Source organism: Colletotrichum orchidophilum (genome assembly GCF_001831195.1).
Source record: "Colletotrichum orchidophilum strain IMI 309357 chromosome Unknown Scaffold_66.1, whole genome shotgun sequence".
Lineage (NCBI taxonomy): Eukaryota > Fungi > Ascomycota > Sordariomycetes > Glomerellales > Glomerellaceae > Colletotrichum > Colletotrichum orchidophilum.
In genome coordinates this window covers 59,907-83,267 of record NW_019173022.1, presented here as the reverse complement: position 1 = coordinate 83,267, position 23,361 = coordinate 59,907, and the positions used below count along the sequence as shown (strand labels likewise).

General features: G+C 54.9%; 8 protein-coding genes across 8 annotated transcripts; 5 read left to right on the top strand and 3 right to left on the bottom strand.

Moving 5' to 3' along the window:
- Positions 1-1,563: 1,563 nt before the first annotated feature.
- Positions 1,564-3,315, top strand: CORC01_07993 (choline-sulfatase; the record flags this gene model as incomplete). The annotated part of the gene is made up of 2 exons (XM_022619628.1): positions 1,564-3,122; positions 3,174-3,315. 2 exons carry the CDS (start codon positions 1,564-1,566, stop codon positions 3,313-3,315), a joined length of 1,701 nt encoding a protein of 566 aa, XP_022473832.1.
- A 1,046-nt stretch (positions 3,316-4,361) lies between these two features.
- CORC01_07992 (RNA polymerase II mediator complex component Med8) lies at positions 4,362-5,288 on the top strand (the record flags this gene model as incomplete). The annotated part of the gene is made up of 2 exons (XM_022619627.1): positions 4,362-4,501; positions 4,658-5,288. 2 exons carry the CDS (start codon positions 4,362-4,364, stop codon positions 5,286-5,288), a joined length of 771 nt encoding a protein of 256 aa, XP_022473831.1.
- Positions 5,289-6,519: 1,231 nt separating this feature from the next.
- Positions 6,520-6,808, bottom strand: CORC01_07991 (uncharacterized protein; the record flags this gene model as incomplete). The annotated part of the gene is made up of 2 exons (XM_022619626.1): positions 6,520-6,567; positions 6,641-6,808. 2 exons carry the CDS (start codon positions 6,806-6,808, stop codon positions 6,520-6,522), a joined length of 216 nt encoding a protein of 71 aa, XP_022473830.1.
- Positions 6,809-9,175: 2,367 nt separating this feature from the next.
- CORC01_07990 (fungal specific transcription factor) lies at positions 9,176-13,789 on the top strand (the record flags this gene model as incomplete). The annotated part of the gene is made up of 10 exons (XM_022619625.1): positions 9,176-9,254; positions 9,304-9,354; positions 9,466-9,646; positions 9,701-9,846; positions 9,885-9,982; positions 10,041-10,073; positions 10,139-10,173; positions 11,670-12,438; positions 12,492-12,992; positions 13,052-13,789. The coding sequence occupies 10 exons, from the start codon at positions 9,176-9,178 to the stop codon at positions 13,787-13,789; spliced, it is 2,631 nt and encodes an 876-aa protein (XP_022473829.1).
- A 732-nt stretch (positions 13,790-14,521) lies between these two features.
- On the top strand, positions 14,522-15,897 carry CORC01_07989 (uncharacterized protein; the record flags this gene model as incomplete). The annotated part of the gene is made up of 3 exons (XM_022619624.1): positions 14,522-14,880; positions 14,945-15,037; positions 15,108-15,897. The coding sequence occupies 3 exons, from the start codon at positions 14,522-14,524 to the stop codon at positions 15,895-15,897; spliced, it is 1,242 nt and encodes a 413-aa protein (XP_022473828.1).
- An 818-nt stretch (positions 15,898-16,715) lies between these two features.
- On the bottom strand, positions 16,716-16,927 carry CORC01_07988 (uncharacterized protein; the record flags this gene model as incomplete). Its single annotated transcript, XM_022619623.1, has 2 exons — positions 16,716-16,827; positions 16,902-16,927. The coding sequence occupies 2 exons, from the start codon at positions 16,925-16,927 to the stop codon at positions 16,716-16,718; spliced, it is 138 nt and encodes a 45-aa protein (XP_022473827.1).
- A 573-nt stretch (positions 16,928-17,500) lies between these two features.
- Positions 17,501-19,924, bottom strand: CORC01_07987 (DnaJ domain-containing protein; the record flags this gene model as incomplete). The annotated part of the gene is made up of 1 exon (XM_022619622.1): positions 17,501-19,924. One exon carries the CDS (start codon positions 19,922-19,924, stop codon positions 17,501-17,503), a length of 2,424 nt encoding a protein of 807 aa, XP_022473826.1.
- A 953-nt stretch (positions 19,925-20,877) lies between these two features.
- CORC01_07986 (fungal specific transcription factor domain-containing protein) lies at positions 20,878-22,992 on the top strand (the record flags this gene model as incomplete). The annotated part of the gene is made up of 4 exons (XM_022619621.1): positions 20,878-21,384; positions 21,497-21,925; positions 22,003-22,149; positions 22,222-22,992. 4 exons carry the CDS (start codon positions 20,878-20,880, stop codon positions 22,990-22,992), a joined length of 1,854 nt encoding a protein of 617 aa, XP_022473825.1.
- Between the last annotated feature and the right edge of the window lie 369 nt (positions 22,993-23,361).

Below are 23,361 nucleotides of genomic sequence, written 5' to 3'. Positions count from 1 at the left end.
AGCAGGGGACAGGCGGATGGGAAGAGAATTTGTTATTCCTGCTTGAAGCATAACGAAGCTTGTTAGTGCTTCGGGGTGCCCCCTAGCACTCATCCGAGAGGCCGAGATAGCACAAGACCAGCCGGTCCATGCTCGCTGTTCGAGAAGGTCTGGCCGACCATTTGGCTTTCCGGCGCTGCTTTCTCATTTGTCGTGGGACTTGTTGTTCACAGTCAAACCGATAGCCATCGACGTCGCTTCGAGTGGCTTGGTTCCCACGGTGTGCCAAAGCGACTAGCCTCATTGCGAAGGAGGGTTGCGAAGTGAAGCAGAATGGAGCCGGACCGGGTATGAGTTGCTTCTTTCTTGTGATGCAGATACTCCAGCGTGACATGCCACAGCAACGACGAGTTGATATTGCTGCAATGCTGACAAAGTATGTGACTGGCTGGTCGGTGCTCCGCAGGTGTTATTTCGCAATCGGCTGATCGGAAAACGCCATATTTTGACGCATTGCGCTCGACCTATGTTCCTTGGAGGCTGGGCAACGAACTGCCTACCCAAGTAATTAGCGAGTTGGCGTGTAGGAGACTCGGTGTAAGCGGAGCGGACACGAATGACCTATTGAATGGCGAAAGGATAAGAAGGTCGAGGAAGCGGGACCAAAGCGTGACTAAACAATTTTGGTAAGGCGGGACCGGCGGGTGGCTGCTGTCAGACAGTTCTGGCTTATGACCAAAAGCACCTTTCTTCACCATTGGATCGGTGGCCGGGGAGGAAATTTATTGTCTGCCACTGCCGCGGTGCTGTAGCTGCTGCCAAGGATGGGTCAAAGGAGAGAAGCAGCTGTAGCCCCGTGACATTGCATGAGTGAGTCGGAAAGAGCCCCACTAAGTCGGTGAGCCACTTGGGCGCATCCAGGCAATTCGAAGGTGGACACTGAGCAGAAGTACCGGTATCCGTACCTTAGTCAGGTACCTTAGAATCAGCGTCGTCCGGGGTATCCTTATCTCAAGTAGCCCACAGATCCCTCGCTTGATACATATGTAGTGTCTATGCATGGCGTGGCCCCCTTTTAGCGTATGGCTGCTGCTCCTCCTCCTTGCCTCCTTGTTCTCCACGTCCCGTCGTCCCTTCCTATCGGGCTCCAGGGGGGCATGGGTGGCAGACCGTCGAGACGGACGGGACTGGCCCAGTGGTCTCGCTCTCTCTGGCTCTCTTCTCTCTTGGCTCACTTTCTTAAAGGACGCTTCCTCCCACTTATGAGTGTGCATAGACTTCCCTTCTTTCTTCTAGATCATCCGGAAGTGTTCAGTAGGTTGTGCTTTCCTCTGAATCACTGCTCATCCCTCGCGCTTGATCACTTATAAACTTTTCAATCATTGCTCATCGTCACACTTGACACACACGCACCGGCCCTTTATAAGCAGTCGGTCTCTCGCGCGCGCACATACTCCACACAAAGAACCTCCCTCGACGCAGCGCGGGAAACACCACAATCACCATCTCCGTCACTCTTGGTCAAGTTTCAAAAAGTTAATATTCAAAAATCCATCTTCCTCACGGGCATTGGCTACGAGCACAATGGCTCCCGACCTCAACTCACTTCCCTCTTCGCCTCTGGCGCAGCCCGCCAATGGCAAGTCCGCCAACGGCAACGGTGCACCAAGCGCGAAGCAGCCCAACATTCTCTTCATCATGGCCGACCAATTGGCCGCACCGCAACTCAAGATGTACAATCCTGAGTCACAGATCAAGACACCCAACCTGGATGCTCTTGCAGCCGAGTCTGTTCAATTCGACTCAGCCTACTGTCCTTCGCCGCTGTGTGCCCCATCACGCATGAGCTTGATCACTGGTCTCCTGCCCATGAAGATTGGTGCTTATGACAACGCCAGCCAGATCTCCAGTGAGATTCCTACCTACGCACACTACCTTCGTCTGAAGGGCTATCAAACTGCGCTGGCCGGCAAGATGCATTTCATTGGGGACCAGCTTCACGGCTACGAGACACGTCTCACGAGCGACATCTACCCCGGCGACTTTGGCTGGGTGGTCAACTGGGATGAGCCAGATACCCGCCTCGAGTGGTACCACAACTCCAGCTCCATTCTCCAGGCTGGCACTTGCGTGCGAAGCAACCAGTTGGATTACGATGAGGAGGTCATGTTCCGCTCCACCCAGTTCCTCTACGATCACGTTCGTGAGGGTCCTGAGAAGCGGCCTTTCGCCCTCACGGTGTCTCTGACTCACCCTCACGACCCCTACACGATTGAGGACAAGTACTGGGATCTCTACGAAGACGTCGATATCGCTCTTCCCAAGGTTCGAATTCCCAAGGAAGAACAGGACCCTCACAGCAAGCGTCTCATGAAGGTCTGCGATCTTTGGGACTACGACTTCACCGATGACCAGATTAAGCGGGCCCGCCGGGCATACTACGGCGCTGTCAGCTACGTCGATGATTGCGTTGGAAGACTCCTGTCCGTTCTGAAGAAATGTGGTCTTGACGACAACACCATCATTGTCTTCAGCGGCGATCACGGCGACATGCTTGGCGAGCGTGGACTGTGGTACAAGATGAGCTACTTTGAGTCTTCAGTCAGAGTCCCACTGTTTGTCCGCCACCCCAAGGAGTTCGAGCCCCATCGTGTGGACAAGAACGTTTCTACCCTCGACATTCTTCCGACACTGTGCGATTTGGTTGGCACAAAGCCTGCTCCTGGTCTTCCCATGGACGGCGTTTCCTTGCTCCCTCACCTTCAGGGCAAGACTGGTCACGACAAGGTCTATGCTGAGTACACTGGCGAGGGCACGATCAGTCCGCTCATGATGATTCGGGAAGGCCCTTGGAAGTACATCCACTGCCCTGCGGACGGTACCCAGTTATTCAACCTCGAGCATGATCCGCTTGAATTGGTCAATCTGGCGTCTCAGAAGGCCATCACTGGCAAGCTGCTTGACGAAGAAGCCAAGGCAAAGCTCGAGGAGTACAATGCCGAGACGAAGGCCAAGTGGGACTTTGATGCCATCACGGAGCAAGTCCTGCAGTCTCAGCGCAAGCGTCGCCTCGTATGGGGGGCTCTTACCCAGGGCCAGTTTACCAGCTGGGACTACGACCCGATCGACGACGGTAGAATGAAGTAAGTTAGGCCGTGTCATTGTTACACCGACCCGATGCTAACACATCTCAGGTACATTCGGTCACAGATTCCTCTCGATGACCTCGAGCGTCGGGCTCGATACCCACCTGTGGACAAGTATGGCCGGGAGGTCGACAGGGCCACAACCGGTCACAGAGTCCTTTATGATCAAGCTGGATCCCACGGCCAGTGAATATTTCAGGATTGCTCATTTATGATGATGACGACACCAAAATGCATGTCAAGAGGGCGTTGGGGCATATCATTTGATTTACAGCACGCGAAATTTTTTTCTTCCTCGCAGATATTTTGACGAGGCGATGCGATTAGGCGTCCGAGCATGGTCACCAAGACGAATCAGACGCCGTCTGTATATTATTTCTCAAAGGGGGCCTAGGAAATGAATGCCCAAAATTTAGTACACAAGCAAGTTGCTACGTAGTGACAGTCACTTTCAGTACCGTCTCCGAGCATGAATTGTGACAACGAAGTGCAACCTTCAGGACTGGTAAACGACCGTCCGAAGCTCAGACTGTTCATCAACGTTACGTTTATACTACCTCAGTTGACCAGCTGTTGTGGTCTTGCCGTGCCCGAAATGGTGTCTCGAGACCACCTTGGCTTCATCTGACAAGGTAAGTTTTGGTACGCCATTGGCCATGATCGAATGCCTTACGTCAAACATGCATGCCTGAACCCAATTGAGATCGGTGTTCCTTGTGACCAGGAAGAGCGCCACACAAGTCCAGCCTCCGCCACGAGGGATCGTAGTCCCCTTATAACCCATAGGATTCCGTCCCGCATGGCCCCTGCTCAATTCTTGCAGTGCTGGGATGCGCCGGCCAGCGGGGCACACACCGTGACGCGGAGCTAGTAGTCCCACTTATATGCTTCCCGGCCGAGCGGTACCTACTAAACGTCACTTTGTCGTTCCCACTGCCCAGCCGGACGAAAGCTTCTTAGAACCTCATGTCAGCTCCAGCTTCCAGTTCACAAACAAAACCACCCCTCGCTTACCCCCGCGACTTCGACGCTGGGAGAATCGATTGAGCTGCCGCACCGCCTCTCAACACATTGCCAGTACACACAAACACTTCTTTCTCGCGACTCTGCAACCACTTCAAATCCCGCTTTGTGGCGTTGGCGCGTCGGTCGCGAGCAATCCCCCGAGAGAACCCCACGATTGAAACCTCCTTGAACCGGGCTGCCGCAGCCGCGCCACGATCAAAATCTGCGACAATGGACAAGCCGAACGCGCTCGGGATTACCGCTGATGAGTTCAAGGCGATCGAGCAGACGCGCCAGCGTCTATTTCAGCTCTCCAATAGCATCCAGGGCCTTCGGATGGACGTCTTGAAGAGCAACCCGCTTCCTCCTCCGTGAGTTGCCCGTGCCCCGCTACCCGCGAGAGCTCTGCTCTCGCCCAATTGCACCCCGAAGTTTCTCTCCCCTCAGCTTCGCGTTGGAGGACTCGTCGACTCCAACGCCCATGACTTCTAAAGGCAATGAAACGTATTTTAACAATGGCGCGCCAGGGCATCCCTTCAAGCGCAGTCCCAGATCCTCCTCCGCAACCTCCAATCCCTCCTCGAGACCCTTACCGAGAACACGCATGTCTTTCAGCACCTCCATGTCTTCCCGGACGTCGCCTATCCGGGCCGCGTGCACGAGAACATACTCCTGCAGCTGCTCCGCAAGAAGCTGGAGCCGGGCGTCGAGGAGTGGGTGGAGCGCGGGCGGGAGACGACGCGAGAGCTGCGCACGTCGCCAGACGGCGAGGCGCGGCTCGAGGAAGTATGGTGCGACGTACGGGAGTGGACCGTCGAGCGGGTGCAAAAGTACGTCCTTGAAGAGGCGGGCGACGTCTACACGGAGGAGGAGCGGCACCGCGGCGTGGAGAATGTGAGGACTGGGTTGAAGAGGGGGCTCGAGGAGGAGGAGGATGACGAAGAGAGTGATGAGGAAGGGGAAGGGGAGGGCGATGGCGACGAGGACGTGGTCATGTCTGGGCAGCCGCAGTCGCAACAGGCGAAGCCGTCGAAACCGACGGGGCCGGAGCCGGAGATGCTGTTTTGGTTCGAGGCGAGAGGAGATTTCGATCTGCCGCGGAACGTGGACTTGTTGAGCCAGTCGGGCATGAAGCGTGGGCAGATGGGTCCGAGATGAGTGAGAATCTGGAGGGGAGGCCAGGGGGGATATGATACCCAGCCGCGATGACGGCTTTTGACTCCTTGGTGGAGATTTTTATGCATAAGAAAAGGTTGGAGGCGAGCTTAGGTGTTCCTCGGTATGGCCGTTCGTCTCAAGAGGCTAGGGAAAATCAAGCACAGTGAGAAAGCTTTGGCACAGTGCCCCAACGCTCCATTTGACAGCGCCAGGTCACTGAAGAACGTGGGCCGAGACCTCCCTGTACCTCGGCACTTTGGATCAGGATATAAAGCTGCCTTCTTCCCATCTTTCAGTTCTTTGTTGAGTAGTTCCGGATGCGCTGTAGCGTGCGACGGAGCCTGGGCCAACTGCAATGGCTGGGCTGTGACGCCAGAGGTTGTGAGACCCCGGGAGTCGGCCATCAAGACTCGGCTCCATCTTTGTTGCTAATGAATGAAAACCAAGCCAATATGATACTCTAGAATTGAGAGCATGCAAAATAGAGAGTAACCTTGGTCGCATTGAAGATAGTTGGGCAGTTCTGGAACCTAGGCGGTAAATGGGAGTTGGGGGTACCCGACTTGGCCGGACGTCGAATTAAACCCAGCGATGACCTCAGACGACCCCACACTCATACCACGGCGCGGACTGTGTTTGTGCGTGCATGTATGTACCTTAGTATTGTTGCCCAGAATCGATTAGTCGTCTTTTGTTTCTCAATTATCCCTGCCCGACCGCTTTCGCCGCAACGTTCTCTTAAGTTGACTTCCACCCCCCAACGTCGCATTGATTTCCGTCGTTTTCGACGCATATAAGGGGGAAATCCAAATCCACCTGCCCCCGTGTCCAGACTCAGAGAATGCCGACAGCCTTTCTTTGCCGAACCAACTACCTACATGTAGGATGTCCGGTGTTGTCCGCCATCGCGTGTGGCTCAAGGGGCGATGGAATGGTTCGAGTTGTGTCGGCTCGTCTGTGGAGTGGCAGATTCCCGCGTTCATGTCAACTTGCGGGCGGGTCATTTGGGACATTCTCCCGAACAGGACTGCCTCAAAGAGATTGACCGATTGTCGATGTACATGCAACCTTTGAACCAGAAATGATCAGAAACTACCCGCAGCCCAGTTCGAGAGTGGTCCCGCAGTGATTGAAAGAGGCTTTTACCTCGAGAGGAAGCATAAGTAGGAGTTACTGGCAGCAAGAGAAAGTCACATTCGACTGTGGGAGCTTGTCAATACGTAGGATCATTTCAATCTCTGGTGTATTGTACCGTGGAATCCAGGAACTCGGTATCTTTCTATATCGAATGACATTAAACGGTTTGTGTGTCTGGAAAGACGGGAGCTGCTTCGCAGCCCTCCTCCGTGAACCCAAACATCGCGCGATCGCGTCAGGTCATACTCCCGGTCAAAGTCGCACTCCACTAGCATCATGTGCAAAAAGTCCCGGTTGAACTCCACGGCAGCTCCCTCCTCGAGGCCGTGTTCACGAGCCAGCGCGACCCACGAGTCTGCGTGTTTCGCCATGAACTCTTTCATCGACAACGAGGACGATGGCGACGTAAACCAGGGTTTATTAGCTTGGGTTGCATGACAAGTACGAGTTGACTGAGGCTGTTGAACAATCAAGTTACGAGAGAGCGTGCAGCCTGATTAACGCGTCACGACCGGGCTCCTGCAAGTTCAAAGCCGTGCGGGCGTCCCGAAAAATCTCCGTCCAGCTTATAAATCAGCCAAATTGACAAAAACTGTTGTATTGCGATAGCCGGGGGCGGGTAGTGCGGTCTCAACTACATCGAATCGACAGGCTTCAGGGATGACAGGGGAACGACGGGGGGGCTGACTGTAGCAACAACAGGTAAGAATCACTGAGTGATTTAGGCGTACACAGCAAAGATAAACATCAGTAGAGTAGACCTAAATGGCGCAGTGCTACAGCTCGCATCCAATATATGTTTGCAGTTGTCGGGCGGTGGCGGAGGGGCGGCTACGATGCATGATATCTCGCCTGTGAGGTCAAGTACCTCAAGTTAATGCCACACTAGCAACTGGCTTTCAGGGAAGTAGAAATTGGGAGATAGATTGGTGTAGAAGAGCCGGGACACTTGGAAGTGCGATCTTCTTCATCATCCCGGGCCGAAGCACGCGGTCTCGAGGCTCTCTCTCTCGGTCCGGCAGCGAGAAGAGGAAGAGGAAGAAGGGCGACGCTGAGATCCGCATGGTAGCATAAGGTATGTTGGGAATGACAATTGTCAGAAGTAGTGCATCTCATTCATGTTGAAAATACAGCTGTCAGCGATTCACTTTGGGAAGCCTTGTTCCTGAGCGAGATATCCGGGGTGAAGTCAGTCGCGGCTATGTCCCGTCGTGTCGGCCGAGACACGCAATTGACAGGACTTGGCTCCCAGTTCAATCGGACCCCGCCTGGTGGTGTTGAGCGGTCTAGGTCTGCTCAGGTCCGCGGGTTTGTTTATGGTGCGCGGTGGTGTCCTATAGTATCATGGGGTTTCCTGTACTTTGGTGCTCGGTTGTGCTCTGTGGTTGTAGTATAAGGTAGTCTCCCGTCGTAAACCAGGGCAGACTGTGTGGGCCGGTGGAGACACGTTGCTGTGATCCGACGGAGAAGGTCCACGGGTGTCTGAGTTTATTTTGACGTCCTTGGTGTTGCGTGTCTGGCGAGCCAAGGTCGTAGGGGTCAGAAGTCCAAGAAACCCCCGTGCCAACGCCAATTGATACCGCTGTAGATCAGTATGGACAGACTCTTGACAACGTGCACCTGATGTACCTTTGGTAGCCCCCAAGATCCCCCTTGCCTTCACATGATTCTGTATGGCTATGTGATATTACCTAGGGAGTAAGTACTGCATTGCTGAGCGCTGTTTGATTGACTAAGATACGTGTGGAACTGTGAGTCCGCGCAAGTACCACGGTCTACGGCTCCATGGTCCATGCTGCCTGTTCAGAAGAAGGGGCCTTGAAAAAGTCCATACAGAGTCTCAAGCCTATCACGGATATTATAATGCTTTGGTGTTTGCTCCGTCAACTGACGAATTCATCATGTTCAGATGACAATAGAAGGCATTCGAATACAAAACTTGTGGAAATGGAGAGTTTCAGCCGGCATTCTACATTTCTTGAGCACTATGATCAATCTTAATCTTACCCATATTCAAATAACTGATGTCTTGCGGCTTGCCTGAATAGTGGGCTGGACTGCTTTGGCACGTATCTGGGCGATTCTAGACCGATTCTAGAGGATGATGGATCCAAGAATAGGTGAGATGTGGCATCTGCATAGGTACCCTGCGGATAAGATGGAGATATTCAAGGTCCCAAGCATCAAGGATGCAACAACGTCTGGAGTCTCCAGAGCCCATGCTTCGGTATTTTCACTGGCGACTCACCGTTTTCACTCCATAGTCAACTTCTCAAGTGACCTTTCTAGCCCCTTGAATAATTAGCCATGTAATTAAAGTTCAAATATTCACATTTTGGTTGAAACCGCGACTCCTCCGACCTCCGTGTTTTGAGATTTGGCCTTGCAAAAGTCTAGATCTCTGCACTAGTATGCTCAAGGTCGCCGTCGCCTGGTCTCTCTTGCCTCCATCTTTGTTTTGGCACCATTTCTGTTCTCCATGAAAGCCAGCCTCGGTCTTGTATATTAGCAAACCCCCGAAACTCAATACAACCCCATTATACTCTTCAGCCTCGGCCGATTCGACCGGGGCCGCACGTTATGTGACAAGCATGTGCGAATAAGTGAGGACGTTGGCAACTTCGCAGCCTCTCTCATCTAGCTGACATCTGGGTCTAGGAAATATGGATATATTGCGCTTCGTTTACTAGCAACTTAGACGATTTGGTAAGTGAACTTCTTGGATGCGTGAAAAAGGAATAAGAAAAACGATGCTTATGATTCATGGTGTGACTGACTGGCAGAGTGAGTCAAACCAGCAGTCGATTACCTCGACAATTTTCTCTGCAAGTACGATACTTACCCGTCAATGTGTCTTCGGATATGCTAATAGACCTAGTTTTGCAGCTTCCTCTCGACCTCCCGGCTTCCCACAACAACTACACGCCCCGTGAGTACGCCACCCGTTTCTCGTCCACATGAGACAGTGGTAACAGACCTGACAGATCCCTTCCAGCCTTGCGCCTAGAGGGCGAGCCTCAACCACTGCATAGCACGTAAGACCTCCTGGGGCCACCCAACGTGGGAAACAAGGTCCAGAAGTACCGCTTGCTTGTCGGCGTTGGCCTGATCTGGAGGGGCTCTCGAGAGTTGCCTCAAATCCTCCTTCCAGACCTAGATTTGGGCTGCTGCCGTTGGGCCGGCCGTATAGAGGATGATCTCCAGGCCGGCGTCGTGTTGCCGTAAGCTGGCCTTTGCTTGTCTAAACGCTAAATGAAGTGAACAGTCTTTCACAGGGATCTTTTCGTCGTTGCCGGCACGGTTGTCAACTACGCCCTATATGTTGGCAAGCCAGATGCCGCACCGTTGGAACGCTGCGCGCCACTGCGCTGGCGTAAGAGTCCCCTAGTCGCTGACGATGGCCAAGGCGTCGATCTTGCCGGTATGTTTATTCCGTGATCGATGACGCTTTGGTCCCAGGAACGCTCCTGCGGATGAACTTTGTTAACGAGATTGTGTCAAAAGAGGGCGCCGAGGTCGAGAGGAGCGGACTCATCGACAGTATTGTTCGTGGTTGGGTATGATTTCTAACCGGCATTTAACAACTTTTATCTATTGTTTGACAAGTCCCCGCAGGTCATGCAAGAAGCCATCAACGGGACGCCCATGGTTCGTTGCAATTTGACCACGAGGAGTTCTGGGATGTGCAGCAGTTTTAGTTGATTGCGAAGCAGACTTCGTCATCCCTGGATCACTGGAGAGTCCACTGGTATGAACGCGAGAAAAAAATCTATCAGCCTTCTCCTCCATTGCATTCATGCAGCGACATGAAGGCTGGCTATCTCTCTGATCGCCATGTTGCGACTATCCCCTCTCCGATTGACGTAAAGTCAAGCTCTTCCGCCCCCACGGCTTGCGGTGGTAGCAATTTCGAGACTCCTGTGCGGAGCAGCGAGACTAAGATGATGTAACACTTGCAGCAAAAGCCTTCAGGAAAACAATATTTTGAAAGTACCTTCCCAGGTTTGTGCACCAAATCCACCGATCCCGCCGTGAAGTTCAAGCCGACGACAATGTGAGTCCATGCGAAGGTGCGCAGCACCCTTGGTATCGAGCTGGCCGGTGTGTCTGTAGGAAGTGAAGCTGGTTACCACGTATCCGGCACGAAGCACTGAGTTGTGTAATCAATTCCTACACTCCGCTGGCTCCAAGAATTTTGCAGCCAAGATGGCGTGACGGAGGAAAGTCGTCCGTGGTCACTGGTGCTCAGTTTGCCTGGATTGCCTTACCTTCCCCCGGCGCTACCCTTTATGAAATCCGTAGGAATTTGTGCACATTGTGAAAAGTTTATGAGGTGAGTCAGATGGAAACGGGGGCGCCCAGGTGCGAGCAAAGCACACACAGGACCGGAGGAAGTGAGGTGAGGGAGCTTCGCGATGTTGGAGCAGTCGGATGACTCATCTCGGCAAAGTCGTCGCTTTGCCGACGAGACCGGAGAGGACGAAAGCTCGGGCCGCTGGGCAAGAATCTGGGGAAAAGAAATTGCCCCTTTGAGACTTCCCAAGCAAGAAGCAAGACTACCTTACCTTGACACCCCCGGCGTATCGGCGTCCTGTCATTTCGCCGTCATCGGTGAGAGAGACAGAGAGAGAGAGAGCGCGCCCTTTTCTCTGACACATTCTTGGCCCAAATGAATGCTGGCAGTTGACTATAACGATTTCGCAGAGATGGATTGAATTAAATTATCCATTTTTTGGTATCAAATTTCTCTCCCTCCCTCTTCCAACGGCAACCTGAAAATGCCCTTCCCGTCATGGCGGCTCGCAACAGCACCCCGCCCAGCACGACGGAGACCGGGAGCCGAAGATGCCCCCTGGAAGACGGACCTCTTCCGCCGATCAAATCAACTGCGTGAGCTCGTTCAAAGACCCCTTTCTTTTCCGTTCATGACACTTCCCTCGCCAGATCGTCGTTCGATTTCCTACGGGGGTTTGACGGCTAATCAAGCTCTTATTCCGCCGCCAGTTGCCGCAGATGCCACTCGCGAAAAGTAAAATGCTCCGGCGATCAGCCCTGCCAGAATTGTCGTCATGCCGGGAAAGGTGCTGAGTGCACTTACCCGCGTCGCAACAGACAGGTCAAGGTCAGACAAAGGTAGAATGAAACAAAACAAACAAGAAACCCTGACTTCCGCCCCCCCCTCTCCCCCAATGCGAACCAAGGGGAAAATGATGAGCTCATGCAAAATGTGTTATACAAACACAGTTACATTGACGGCCTGTTGAACGACATCGGTCGTCTCAAGAGCCAGCTTGCCCACAAGAGCGCCTCAAACTCTACTTGTGCGCCGCCAGATGACGTGACGACAACAACGACAACATCTCATAGTACTGATGACATCGGGAACAGAGAGGTATTACTGGCGCCGACGTGCGCAAAGGGAGGCGACAATGAAGAGCCAACGGCGGCGGCGGTGGCAGCGGCGGGCGCAGCAACAGCAACAGCAACAGCAACAGCAACACTGGAAGTGAGACCGTGGTTCATCAACGCCAACGTCTTCCGAACGCCCATTCTCATCGGCGAGGTCGCCGATGCTGCTTTCTCGACCCGCTTCCGCCAGGTCATCTCCGACCCCTACGCGCCCCAGCCGCGGCACATTTTCCGCGTAAACTACGCCCCCGACGCGGAGCTCATGGCCCTCGTCAAGTCCTCCGAGGTCGCCTGGCCCACGCCCTCGCGGTCCCGGTTCCTCGTTGAAGTAGCGCTCAAGTACGTCGTCCGCCGGCACCACGTCGTGCGGCGCAGCTCCGTCATGGAGAACCTCGAGCAGAGCATACACAACCCGTCGTGGGGCGACCTGATGCTCAGGTCGAAGCTGTGGGCGCTCTTTGCGATCGGGGAGCTCTATTCGACAAGGTCTATCCCCTCGGAGAAAGATTTCCCTGGCATGGCGTACTTTGCAAAGGCGTCTAGGGTCCTCGGTGTGCTTGATGAGCGCCCCGGGACGGATTCCATCGAGATAATGCTGCTTCTCGTGAGTTTGCAATGATACCACCTTTATCTTACGTAGACTCTTATCCTTTTCAGTCCTTCTACTCTCTGGCCCTCAACCGTCGATACAGCGCCTTCGTCATGTCCGGCACGGCGATGCGCATGGCCATCGTCATGGGCCTACACCTTAACATCCCGGAATCCCAGCTCCGCGACCCGGGCCTGCGCGAGCACCGGAAGCGGCTCTTCTGGACGACCTACATCTTTGACCGGACCTGGGCCTCCAAGCTGGGCCACCCGACCGCCATCCAGGACAGCGACGTCGGCGTGGACCTGCCCTCTGAGCTGGCGCACGGCGCCGACTTTGAAGATACCGCGTACCACGTGGCTAGCCTGCGGCTGGCGGCGTTAATCACCAAGACGGTCCGTTCCATCTACGGCCAGCGCACCCAGGGAGAGGCGACTACCCTCTCTACGAGGGTCCAGCAGGCGCTGAAGGATCTGAGGGCTTGGGTAGAGGATTTACCCGCCCATTTGCAGATTGATTACGCGGGCACCGGGCCGAAACCCACTTCCCTCCATCTCTCCTTTAACCAGGTAATCCACAACCCGAAACTCGACGGGAAGTCTTTGTCAATCTAAAGTACTCTTAATAGTGCGCTATCCTGGCAACGCGCCCGATCCTGCTCCACATACTGCGAACCCAGGTAGCCTCGTGGCCGTCCACGTCCCCAGCGGCCGCGATGGCGCCAGAGACACAAGTCCCCGCGAGCGCCATCACCCTGTCGGAAGCGTGCATCCGCTGCGCGCGCCACTCGATTCGCCTCCTCACCGACTCGTGGATCGATGGGTCCTTTGCCACGTTTGACTACTTTTACACGCAGTACCTCTTTTCCGCGCTGACGATCCTCGCCGCCTCGAGCCTCCTTCAAGGCGGGCCGGAACCAAATGAGAGCCGCCGCAGTGACGATAGGGAGGCCTTTGAGGAGTCGGCCAGGTTCCTCTCGCAGCTACGAGACGCGGGGAACTTCGCCGCGCAGGAGTATTGCCTTCATGTTGACGTGATGAGGGCGGAACTCGAGAGGTTCTACGCGAAGCGTAGCATTGACCGACTGACCACCGAGCAGCAGGCCTCCTCCTATGATGGGATACCGCCTCCACCCGGCCTCGGCCCCGGCCCAGCGATGACATCGCAAGTCGGTCTCGGCGGGCTGCCCGTCCGAGCCGGAGCCACCACAGCGGGTATGGCGCTAACGGAGCCGTCGCTAGAAGAGCTTTTGGCGCAGCCGGTGTTGGATCTGCAGTTCTTGGAGGTGTCGTTTTACGATGACTTGCAGGGGCTATACTGGCCTGACTTTAGCGGTGAGAATTGGGATACTTGGGCTTCTAATTGAACTCCTCGATAACGGGACAGATGGCGCAAGGGCCACTGTCCTTTCAAGTCGCAGGCATTTGTACAATCTTCATATGTGGGCATTTGGACAGTGTCTTGACGTTGCCTTGGTATGCACCTCCAATCCATGGACTATGTTCAGACATTTACAACAGGGAGAAACTTGAATCCGGAAAGGAATTTTCTCCGTGAGGTTTTTATGATGAATACGATTCGTGGATGATTGCCGACGTCAAACAAGGAGAAAATAAGCAGCCCCGATTCGTGAGTCTTAATTGATTGGCCGAAAGGGGACCAAAGGACGACAAAACAAGCACGCGAGCAACTCTGAGAGGACGATGCCAACTCTGTCAAATGGATTTCCGCTCAAACGAATAATTCCAAAGCGATTGCGCAAGATCAACTGGAATTTCATTTATTTGCGGGATTGTTTTCTCCGGGGCCTGCCATTCGAGGAGGTTTCGCCGAAACCAAGTCGATGCCTGCTCCCTGACTGCTAGCTCCCCCTTTCCTGATCTGCTACAGACAGGGGCCTGTGATTGGGGGATTTCTGATTTAGCCGTTTTGGTACGGATACGTCCCGGAGGCAGGCAAGGTTACATTTGGGACAAACGCCCACTTGTGGAACTGGTTGGTATGGTGAGCGGCCTTTGAATTCGCGTAGCAACCCAGTTTCTGTCTCTCTTGGCAGAATCCTTTTAGATTATAAGTGATTGACGGTTATAAGTTATTGATGGAGGGCCTAGTTGCGACGGAAATATTGCATACTTGGAAACCCGTGCCGTCAGTCAAATTCCCAGCCATGGTCTCATTCAACGCCGCGGTCCTCGCGATCCTCGGCGGCGGCGCGGCCGCCCGTGACATTTTTGTATCCCCCACTGGTACGGGCTCGGGAACCCTCGAGAGCCCCTACGGGTCTATCCAGTCCGCCGTCACCGCCGCAACCGCCGGCGATACAATCTACCTCCGTGGGGGCACCTACGCGCCGTCGACGAACATTCAGGTGGCAAAGAGCGGGACCAGGACGTCTCCGATCAGCGTCAGGCCTTATCAGGGGGAGAAAGTCGTCATTGATGGAGAGAATATGCCGGGGTACGCTGAGAAATCTGCAACTTTTCAGACTTGTCATAAGGGGACGTGGCTAACACTGGGAAAGAACTCCCAAAGCGTTAGACGAGTCCCTGCCAAATTCTGAGCGCGGAATCTTTCATATCCAGAATGCCAACTACTGGGCATTCTATGACCTAGAGTATGTTTTTAATAGCCCATGATTCCTGTGATTTAGGCAGTGCAACTGACTAACAATGGTAAAAACAAAGGCTCAAGAACGGTCCCTACGGCATCTACGCTCGCGACGCATCTCACAACTACTACGACGGCCTCTCGACCCACGACAACTACGAAACAGGCTTCCAGCTCGAAGGCGCCTCCGCCAACAACACGGTCACGAACCTCGACTCGTACCGCAACCGCGATCCGCGCAAGAATGGAGAGAGCGCCGACGGCTTCGCTTGTAAGGAGGGCTCCGGCGAGGGCAACGTCCTCCGCAACGCCCGGCTCTGGGATAATGTCGACGACGGCCTCGACCTCTACATGTTTGCGTCGCCCGTCACGCTGGAGGAGATCTATTCTTGGTCCAACGGGTACAACCGGTGGGGCTTCAACCCCTTTGAGGGCGACGGCAACGGCTTCAAGCTGGGTATTACGAATAACCCGCCCGCGAACCACGTCGTGCGCAACTGCGTCGCGTTTAGTAATTTCAAAAAGGGCTTCATCGATAACGGGAACCCCGGCGCGCTGACGTTTGAGCGGAACACGGCGTGGAATAACGGGGACACGGGGTTCCTTATGCGCAGTTCGTCTTCGGTGATGACGGGCAACGTTGCGGCGGTCAACGTGGGCTCTGCGCAGGTGAGCCTCGTTAGTACTGTGACGGCCAAGGGCAACTCGTGGAACTCGGGGACGACGTGGTCGAATAGCTCTTTTGTAAGCGTTGATGTTTCGGTTTTGAAGGGCCCTAGAGGTGCGGACAAAAAGGTGCAGGGGAGCAACTTTTTGATCCCCAAGTCTGGTCAGGCTATTGGTGCGACTACGTTGCAGGAGGTTTGATGCTTCACTTTGTGGTCTCTATATTTCATGTATATACATACATTCTTCCAACTGCAGTATAAGTACTTCACAAGGCACCAGAAAACAAAAGTCACATAATTTCTAGGATCTTGATAATACTTGATCTTGTAAAAGATTATGAATTGATTCGTTCGTGGCATCTTACAATTTTCAAGTATCATTACTCAATCGCTGTATTGCATCTGGTTTTGATCGTTCATCAGCTTGATAATGGGCTCTGTAGCTAACTTGATCATCCTCAGTCCACCTCGTGTGGCCTACCGTACCTGCATTGGCCTCCGAATGTAATGTTTTTCTCAACGAAATAAATCTCTTCTAACTCTAAAAAAGGCTAGTTAGAGTGAGCCAATCAAATTTCGCGAGCTCTGGATGTAGAATTGCCTGGATTCTGAAACCTATCTAAAGTCTGAACGAGATGCCAATCAACTAGCTGGCTTCGTATTTGTAATGCGTGATGGAATGATTCGTTAACGACTGTTGCCGTCTCAATTTTACTCCTTCACGGTTTCTCTCCCACGAAATTAGTGAGGTAGTATATTGGATTTGTACTTGGTGTCACTCTCCTCTTCTGCGTACCTTATTGTGTTACACAGTGTTCAAACTTAGAATGAATTCCTAATCTGAGTTGAACTTCTGATTGAAAAGACACAGAATGATAGCGCTTACTGGCGCCGTTATGTATCTTGATAAGTCTCTCACGGCCAACACACGCACTTGAGTTCTGGATTCAATCACAACCCTGGCAATGTCCACAGCTTAAGCTTCCTACCTAATCATCATACATCACCTGTCGCACCTTAGGACTTGGTCTCACGGCAGGTCTTAATTTCATCCCTCTTATCAACAGGGCGGCTGGCGTCGATGAAACTCTTTGTGTCGTCGCGAGTGCACCAGCAGGCACCAGAGTTGCTATAGGGAGAGAAAGCATTATAAGCCTTCTTTATCGGACTGCATACCATTCTGGAAACCGCATGTAGACTTACTTTGCCGCACACCAACCCTCCGACATGGTGAGGTGAGCTTTTTGCAGAGTTGAGAGCAGCCCTGCTCCTCGCCGGCGACGCAGCTTCGGATGCAGTTGCCTTTTCCGAGACGTTCACCCGAATATAGAGGCCACAACTAAAGAGGAAGCCAGCACAACCGCTTTTAATCATGCGCCGTCGCCGAGGAAAGCCGTAGCCAGCATTCTACACCGTCTTTATGGGTCCTGAAAGTAGTTGGGATCTGGGAAAGCTGCGACGACCGCCTCATTTCCCGTCAGTCATGTAATCTTTGTTGACCTTGGTGAACTACGTCCATCCTTACTGAGCTACGTCCTCTTGCACCCGATGAGGACCAGTCTTTAATCCCGATTGCAGTGCCTAGCATCTTCAGTTGACGCTAGAAGCACATTCACATGCATGAAACAATCGACTCCTTCCTCAAATAACTCGACATCGTTCGGGTTTGCAACATGGCCGACAAAGCCCACGAAATCGCAAAATACCTCCCTATGCAATCCCCTCGAATTTCCCCTTTTCCAACTCCGGTAATGCAACATTATCTCATACATGCCATCATACATCAAGAGGTACATACATCGTCACGACAGATCCCTCCTCGCGGGCGGGAGGACCAGCTCATCCCGCCCCATGACTTCGACGGTACTCTCCCTGCCTCGCCACGTGTACCTCACGTGAAGCGCCTTGCGCCTCAATGGCGCCGGGTCCCAGAAGCCCAGCAGCGAAGCCTTCTTCACGCCGGCCGGGATCCGCAGCGTCCCATCCTCCACCAGCGCCGCCACCGCGACTGTAACGTCCGCGACCTCCTCCGCGGCCCAGCAGTCCGGGTCCCCCTCGCCCTCGCCCTCTTCTCCGCCCTCCCCCCTGACGCCGAACTTTGCGCTGACGATGACGAGACCGCCCCGCTGACGCTCTACGCGCTGCCGGGCGTCCACGGCCCCCGAGAGCACGAGGGCGATGTCGTCGGCCGCGGCACGCTTGCGGGCGATGTACGCTTGCAAATCCACCTCGGCGGGCCTATGGGCACGTTTCGGCCCTGAAAAGAAGTGCCGCGCGGCGAAGGCGATGAGAGGCACGGCGGTCGCGTAGAAGAACACGGCGGGGCAGTAGTCGGCGCGCGGGGAGAGGAGGAGCGGGATGCTGAGGCGCTGGTTAAGGCGGGACCAGTAGAGGGAGAGGTGCAGGCTGTGCAGGCTGATGCCGAGCTCGAGGCCGAGCTTGGAGAATTCGCCGACGGTCCAGAGGTTGCGTACGGCGATGTGGCGGTCGAGCAGGGTGTTGGAGCACAACTCGAGCTCGAGCCTGGTGGAGTTGGAGCCGGGGAGCGCTGGCACGTCCTTGCCGTACCGGAGGTAGCCGCCGACGGTGTCTGCCGTCAGGGAAGCGGAGACCGTCCAGGAGCCGTCTTTGGTGATGGTGCTTTCGTAGTCCAGCCCCCGAATCCCGCATTCCCCTCTCGGGGAGTCCTCGTGGGCTGTGGACGGGACCCGCTCGGGCGATGTCGTATATCCCACTTCGAAGCTCGCAGAGGTCTCCGTGGGAAACTCTGCGAGCAGCTGGTTCTTGCTCACCTGGGAGAAGTCGGTGAAGAGCTTGATCGTCTTGCCGGGCCACACGCTCCAGTCGCCGCTGTCTGCGATTGCGAACGCGGTCCCAGCTCCCATCCAGCGGTGAATTCCTATACCGACACGAGGGGCCGCTTGCGTCCAAGGCCTACCTGTTTTGACGCTTCCCTCGAGTAATATTGGATCCGGATCGTTTGGTAAGTGGATCGGGTGTGAGACCCTGGCTGTTAGTGACGCCTTTGGAAGGGCTTCACTTTCTACTTCAATCGAAGTCTTCGCGATGCGGTCTTCAGATGTCCTGTGGATGATATCCTGTCGAAACTTGAGACTGATGAGAGGACACGGGCGCTGCTCTGCCAGTTGTATAATACGTTTCCGGGGGATAGTCAGGGGCAGTAACGGTTGATATCGATCCGCTAAAAGTGGCAACGGAACCCGGTATATCTCCTCTACGATGCCATACACAGATCCGGTCAAAGTCACCTGCGGGGGCGGCAAGTAGATCATGGACTCCCGGGGCTGGTCAATCCCAGCTTCCTCTCTCTCATTGAGTTCAATGGAAGGCACCCGTTCCGATACGGACGAGATACGTTGCGTTTTCGACGACGCTCTCCTTTCGATGAGTCGCCCTAATACCGGAAGACCGACAGTCACGGAGTGGCTCAGGGTGAAGTCGAGGGGTGTCACGGCAGAGCCTCGCCGCACCGCCTTTGACGCGTCGAATCGGATGCCCAAATCTGACGACGTCTGCACTACATCAGCCGCCCGTTGCCGCAGCTGCTCCTTGAGTGATGAATCATAGGCATATAGGTAATCCTCGTCAAGAAGCAAGTCGGGCGCATTCGTCAAGTGCCTCAATCGGCTTGCATCATACAGCGCTCGTCGGTACGGATCTATCAGCGTCTCAAACCCTCTCTGCACCTGATTGAAAAAGGGCTGCGCGATGCCATGCAGGTTCTCGGGTAAACCGTCCTTGTGCAGGTACAGCAGCAACCGGTGGTATGCCCTTCGAATCTGGTCCGGCGTCAATGTCGGGTCCTTGGCCAGACACAGCAGATCGTAGTAGTCCCCCTCGGCGCCATCGACCCCCTGCGCCGCATCCCCGGTGTCCATGCTCACGGCAATGGTGCTCTCATCGCCGACATCGGAGGCGAGCGTCATGCGCTCGAGGATGGACGAGGCGTCGTCGTCGCCGAACTCGTACTCGCGCCGCGTGGCGGCGAACTGCTCGTTGAGGGAGAATCGCGACGACGCCGATCGCAAGCTGTGGTGGATCTGTTGCTGTTGCGGCTGTAGCTGCTGTTGGTAGCTGCCTGAGGAGGGGTGGAGGTAGGAGTAATCCTCCCATGCGGCCGAAGAGCGGGCGGAGGAGTTTCGCGAAGGCCCGCCGCGAGTTCGGCGGACTCGGAGGCTGCCGGAGCGGCTCGGGGAATCGGCCATGGTCTGCTAAGGAACAGGAGAAATGGGAGGGGGGAAACGGCGGACGGAGATGTTCGACTGTGACGGCGACTTCAGCGACGACAGCGACGACGCAGCTGGACAAAGGAAAGTTGGATAAGTGGAAGAGAAATGGAAGCAAAGTCCCAGAGATTAATTACTCATTGGGTCATGTTTACTTACCCGTCGAACAAACATAATGGCCCGCTTGCCCGCCTCGTTATCCAGCTCAAATAAGGGGCATTGGGGCTTAGCACAGGGGTCCATCCCGGACATGTTTTTCTGGGGTGCTGCGGCGGCGGGTGTCGGTTTGAAATTCCCACGACAAGGACAGGGCATCCCCAACCCCACCATCGTTCGACATGATCCATGCCGTCCGTCCGCTGGATTACCTTATCGAGGATGGGCTCAGGCAATGCTTGGCCTGCGCCATTTGACAGCTGAGCTGCGTGGGCATTGTCGACGTTGATCAGCATTATCGAATTGTCTCCACTAGATCGAAAAGGCAGTGTTTAAACCAATATTTCCCCCATAGAGCTGTTTACACTGCTGGCTGCCACGGTGATGGCGGGCGGGTGTGCAGCGGTGAAGCGGCGGAAAGAATCGGCCCCACAGCTCGGCCCAGTCAACGTCCAGCCCGGCCAAGCCAACCTCTATCGGTCTCTGAACCCCCAACGTCTGATGCTCAAAGCAACTACATGCCTTTCAGAGTACGGTGATCATGAGGACGGAATGACAACTTTGCAAATCATTGCAGCCTGTGTAGAGTAACTGACCAAAAATCTGATTCTTAAGCCGTAAAGTAATTCCACCTTACTTATCCCGAAACATCTCATCGCGCGTGACCCATTTTAGCAGTGTCCGTCAGCAACGTCCCTTCTGAGCAAGGTTAGCTTCAGCGCAATCTCTCTCCTCCCAACTGCAAATCGCCATGAAGCATAGCCCGTGGCCAAAACATGTCCCTCCTCCTAATGCCCAGAGACCGCTACGCACCCGACGCCAAGGCCCCGCTGGCTTGCGGTAGCTGCAAGCGACAGAAGCGAAAATGCGACAAGGCCCGCCCGGCGTGCGGGTTATGCACCCGCTTGGACCGCCGGTGCGACTACGCCGAGCCCGCCCCGACCGCCCCGACCGCCGATGACTTTGCTGCCCTGCAACTGAAGCTCAACGAGCTCGAGAGCCGGCTCAACACTAGGAACAGCACGCCCACATCCATATCCTCAGGGATCGGCAACGGCAGCGGCACACCGGGGCCCGGTCAGGGTCCTAGATCGAGCTCCGCCTCAGGGTCTGCCGGAGGAGGTATGGAGGAGACGCCGTCTGCTGTCTCGGTCTTCGCGCCCGTTGAACCGCTCTGGGAACAGCAGTCCTCGGCTCAATACTCGCCAGACGCCTTCCTCGACCTTGCTTCCTTTGAATGCCTGAATCAATCCCTCCCGAGACCCGTCATCGACATCCCAAATGTACGTGCCAAGCAAGCAATGTACTGATTAGCTCAGGAACGCGCCCATTCGTGATGGCAATTTTAAAAAAATTTAAAATCCTCTCTCCTCCTCCCTCTGACAATCTGCGCAGGAAGTTCTGCACCATCTCGGCGACGGCTACGCGATCCAACACTCGGTAAACGCCTACTTCACCACCATCCACACCTGGCTCCCCATCGTCTCCAAGAAGCGTATGAATATGGGCGTCGCCCTTAGCCAGGGTGGGCCCGACCTGGCCATGCTCTTTCTCGCAATGAAACTCATGGCCACCCGTCCCACGGACATCCTCGCGACGTCCCAGCACGCAATCTACCGCGCCGCGAAGCGCTTCATGTCCCTTCTGGAGAACGGTGGCGCGACCTCGGTTATGGTCCTGCAGTCAATGACCCTCATCGCCTACTTTGAGTATGCGCACGGCATGTACCCGGCCGCGTGGATTACCATCGCCACCTGCGTGCGATATGCCGATTTCCTCGGCCTGCCCAGCTTCCACGAGGGAAACGTTATTCTGAGTTCGCCCGTATGCAACAGTTGAAAAAACTTTCCATTTGAAGCAATCTTGTGCACGACAGTTGACGTTTTCTCTTTTGGGAACAGACAACGTGGACCGAGTTGGAAGAGCGGTCGCGGACATGGTGGGCAATCATCAGCCTCGACCGCATCATCTGCCTCGGCAACAAAAAGCGCTACCTCTCCCCCGAGCCGCAAGACAACGAGTTGTATCCCGTAGACGACAAGATCTGGGTACGCCCTTCTTGCCCCAAATGCTCCTAACTTCCCTGAACAACGGCCACAGCTAGACTAATACATCCCCAGGACGAAGGCCGCGTCGGCCGCGCAGTCCACCACAACGTCACCTCCCCGCCACCATCACAGCCGGCCCCCTTCTCCTCCCTCTGTCGTTCCGCCCTCATCGCCGGCAAAGTCATCACCCACGTCCGCAAAGCGACCTCGGACCGCAAACAGAACCCAAACGCCTCGCCAGCCGACACCATCGCCGAGGCCAACGCCCTGTCCGCGACGCTGTTCTCGAACCTGGAGCACTTGCAGCCCGTGGGAGAAGTGGTGTTGCAGCCGCTGCCCCTCCTGGCGCCGCGGTGCGTGCTGCTCTCCGCGGCCGTCCTGCTGCACGACTTCTACTGCTGCCCCTCGAGTCCTGACGGCCGCCTTAAGACCCCCGAGGAGACGGCGCAGCAGGCCCGTTCCGTTGACGTGCTTCTCAAGATCAGCAAAGATATTGCCGTCCTGGCGGAAGAGCTGCTGCTCCTCGTCTCCCAAACAGTGAGGGAAAGTGAAACCGACGGCAACAAAAACAACAGCAACAATAGTAGCCAAGGCGGTGGAGATATTGGTAGCGTAAGCCCTCTGATCCTGGACGCGTTTTACGGCGCTGCGAATACCCTCGCCTGGCTGCTGCGGGAGGAGGGAACCCTGGAGTGCGAGGACGAGATGAACGCCATCAAGCGGTGCCTGGAGAGGCTGGGCTCGCGGTGGAGGTTGGCGGGGGAGTATGGGCGGATGCTGGAGCAGCAGGATTTTGCCATCATGATGCAGGACAAGGGACACTCGACGTTGCGCATAGTATGACCCCGTTGTCCTGTGGATGGGCTCGGAGGGAATGATTAGGTCAGCTCCGGGCGAAGCGAGTTGAGTCTCGGAGGAGAGAGATCTCGCTTTTAATCTGTGGTTGCCTAGGTGGGGAAGCACGAAGGGTGGGTTGCCTGTTGTATCAGTCGATGATTGCATCGGATGATTTCATTGCGATGATTATCCACATTGAGTTTTTCAAGCAACGTTGACGTCAAATCAATTCACAGGGCAGCAGGTGGTGAATACGCCATCCTAGGTACAAATCGCCTCAACCCTCCCTGCTCAATCGTCTCCAACATACATATTCGTCACTACCAAGGTTAGTCCACATTGCCCGTGCCATCAACCCGAGGTGGAATCGTATGC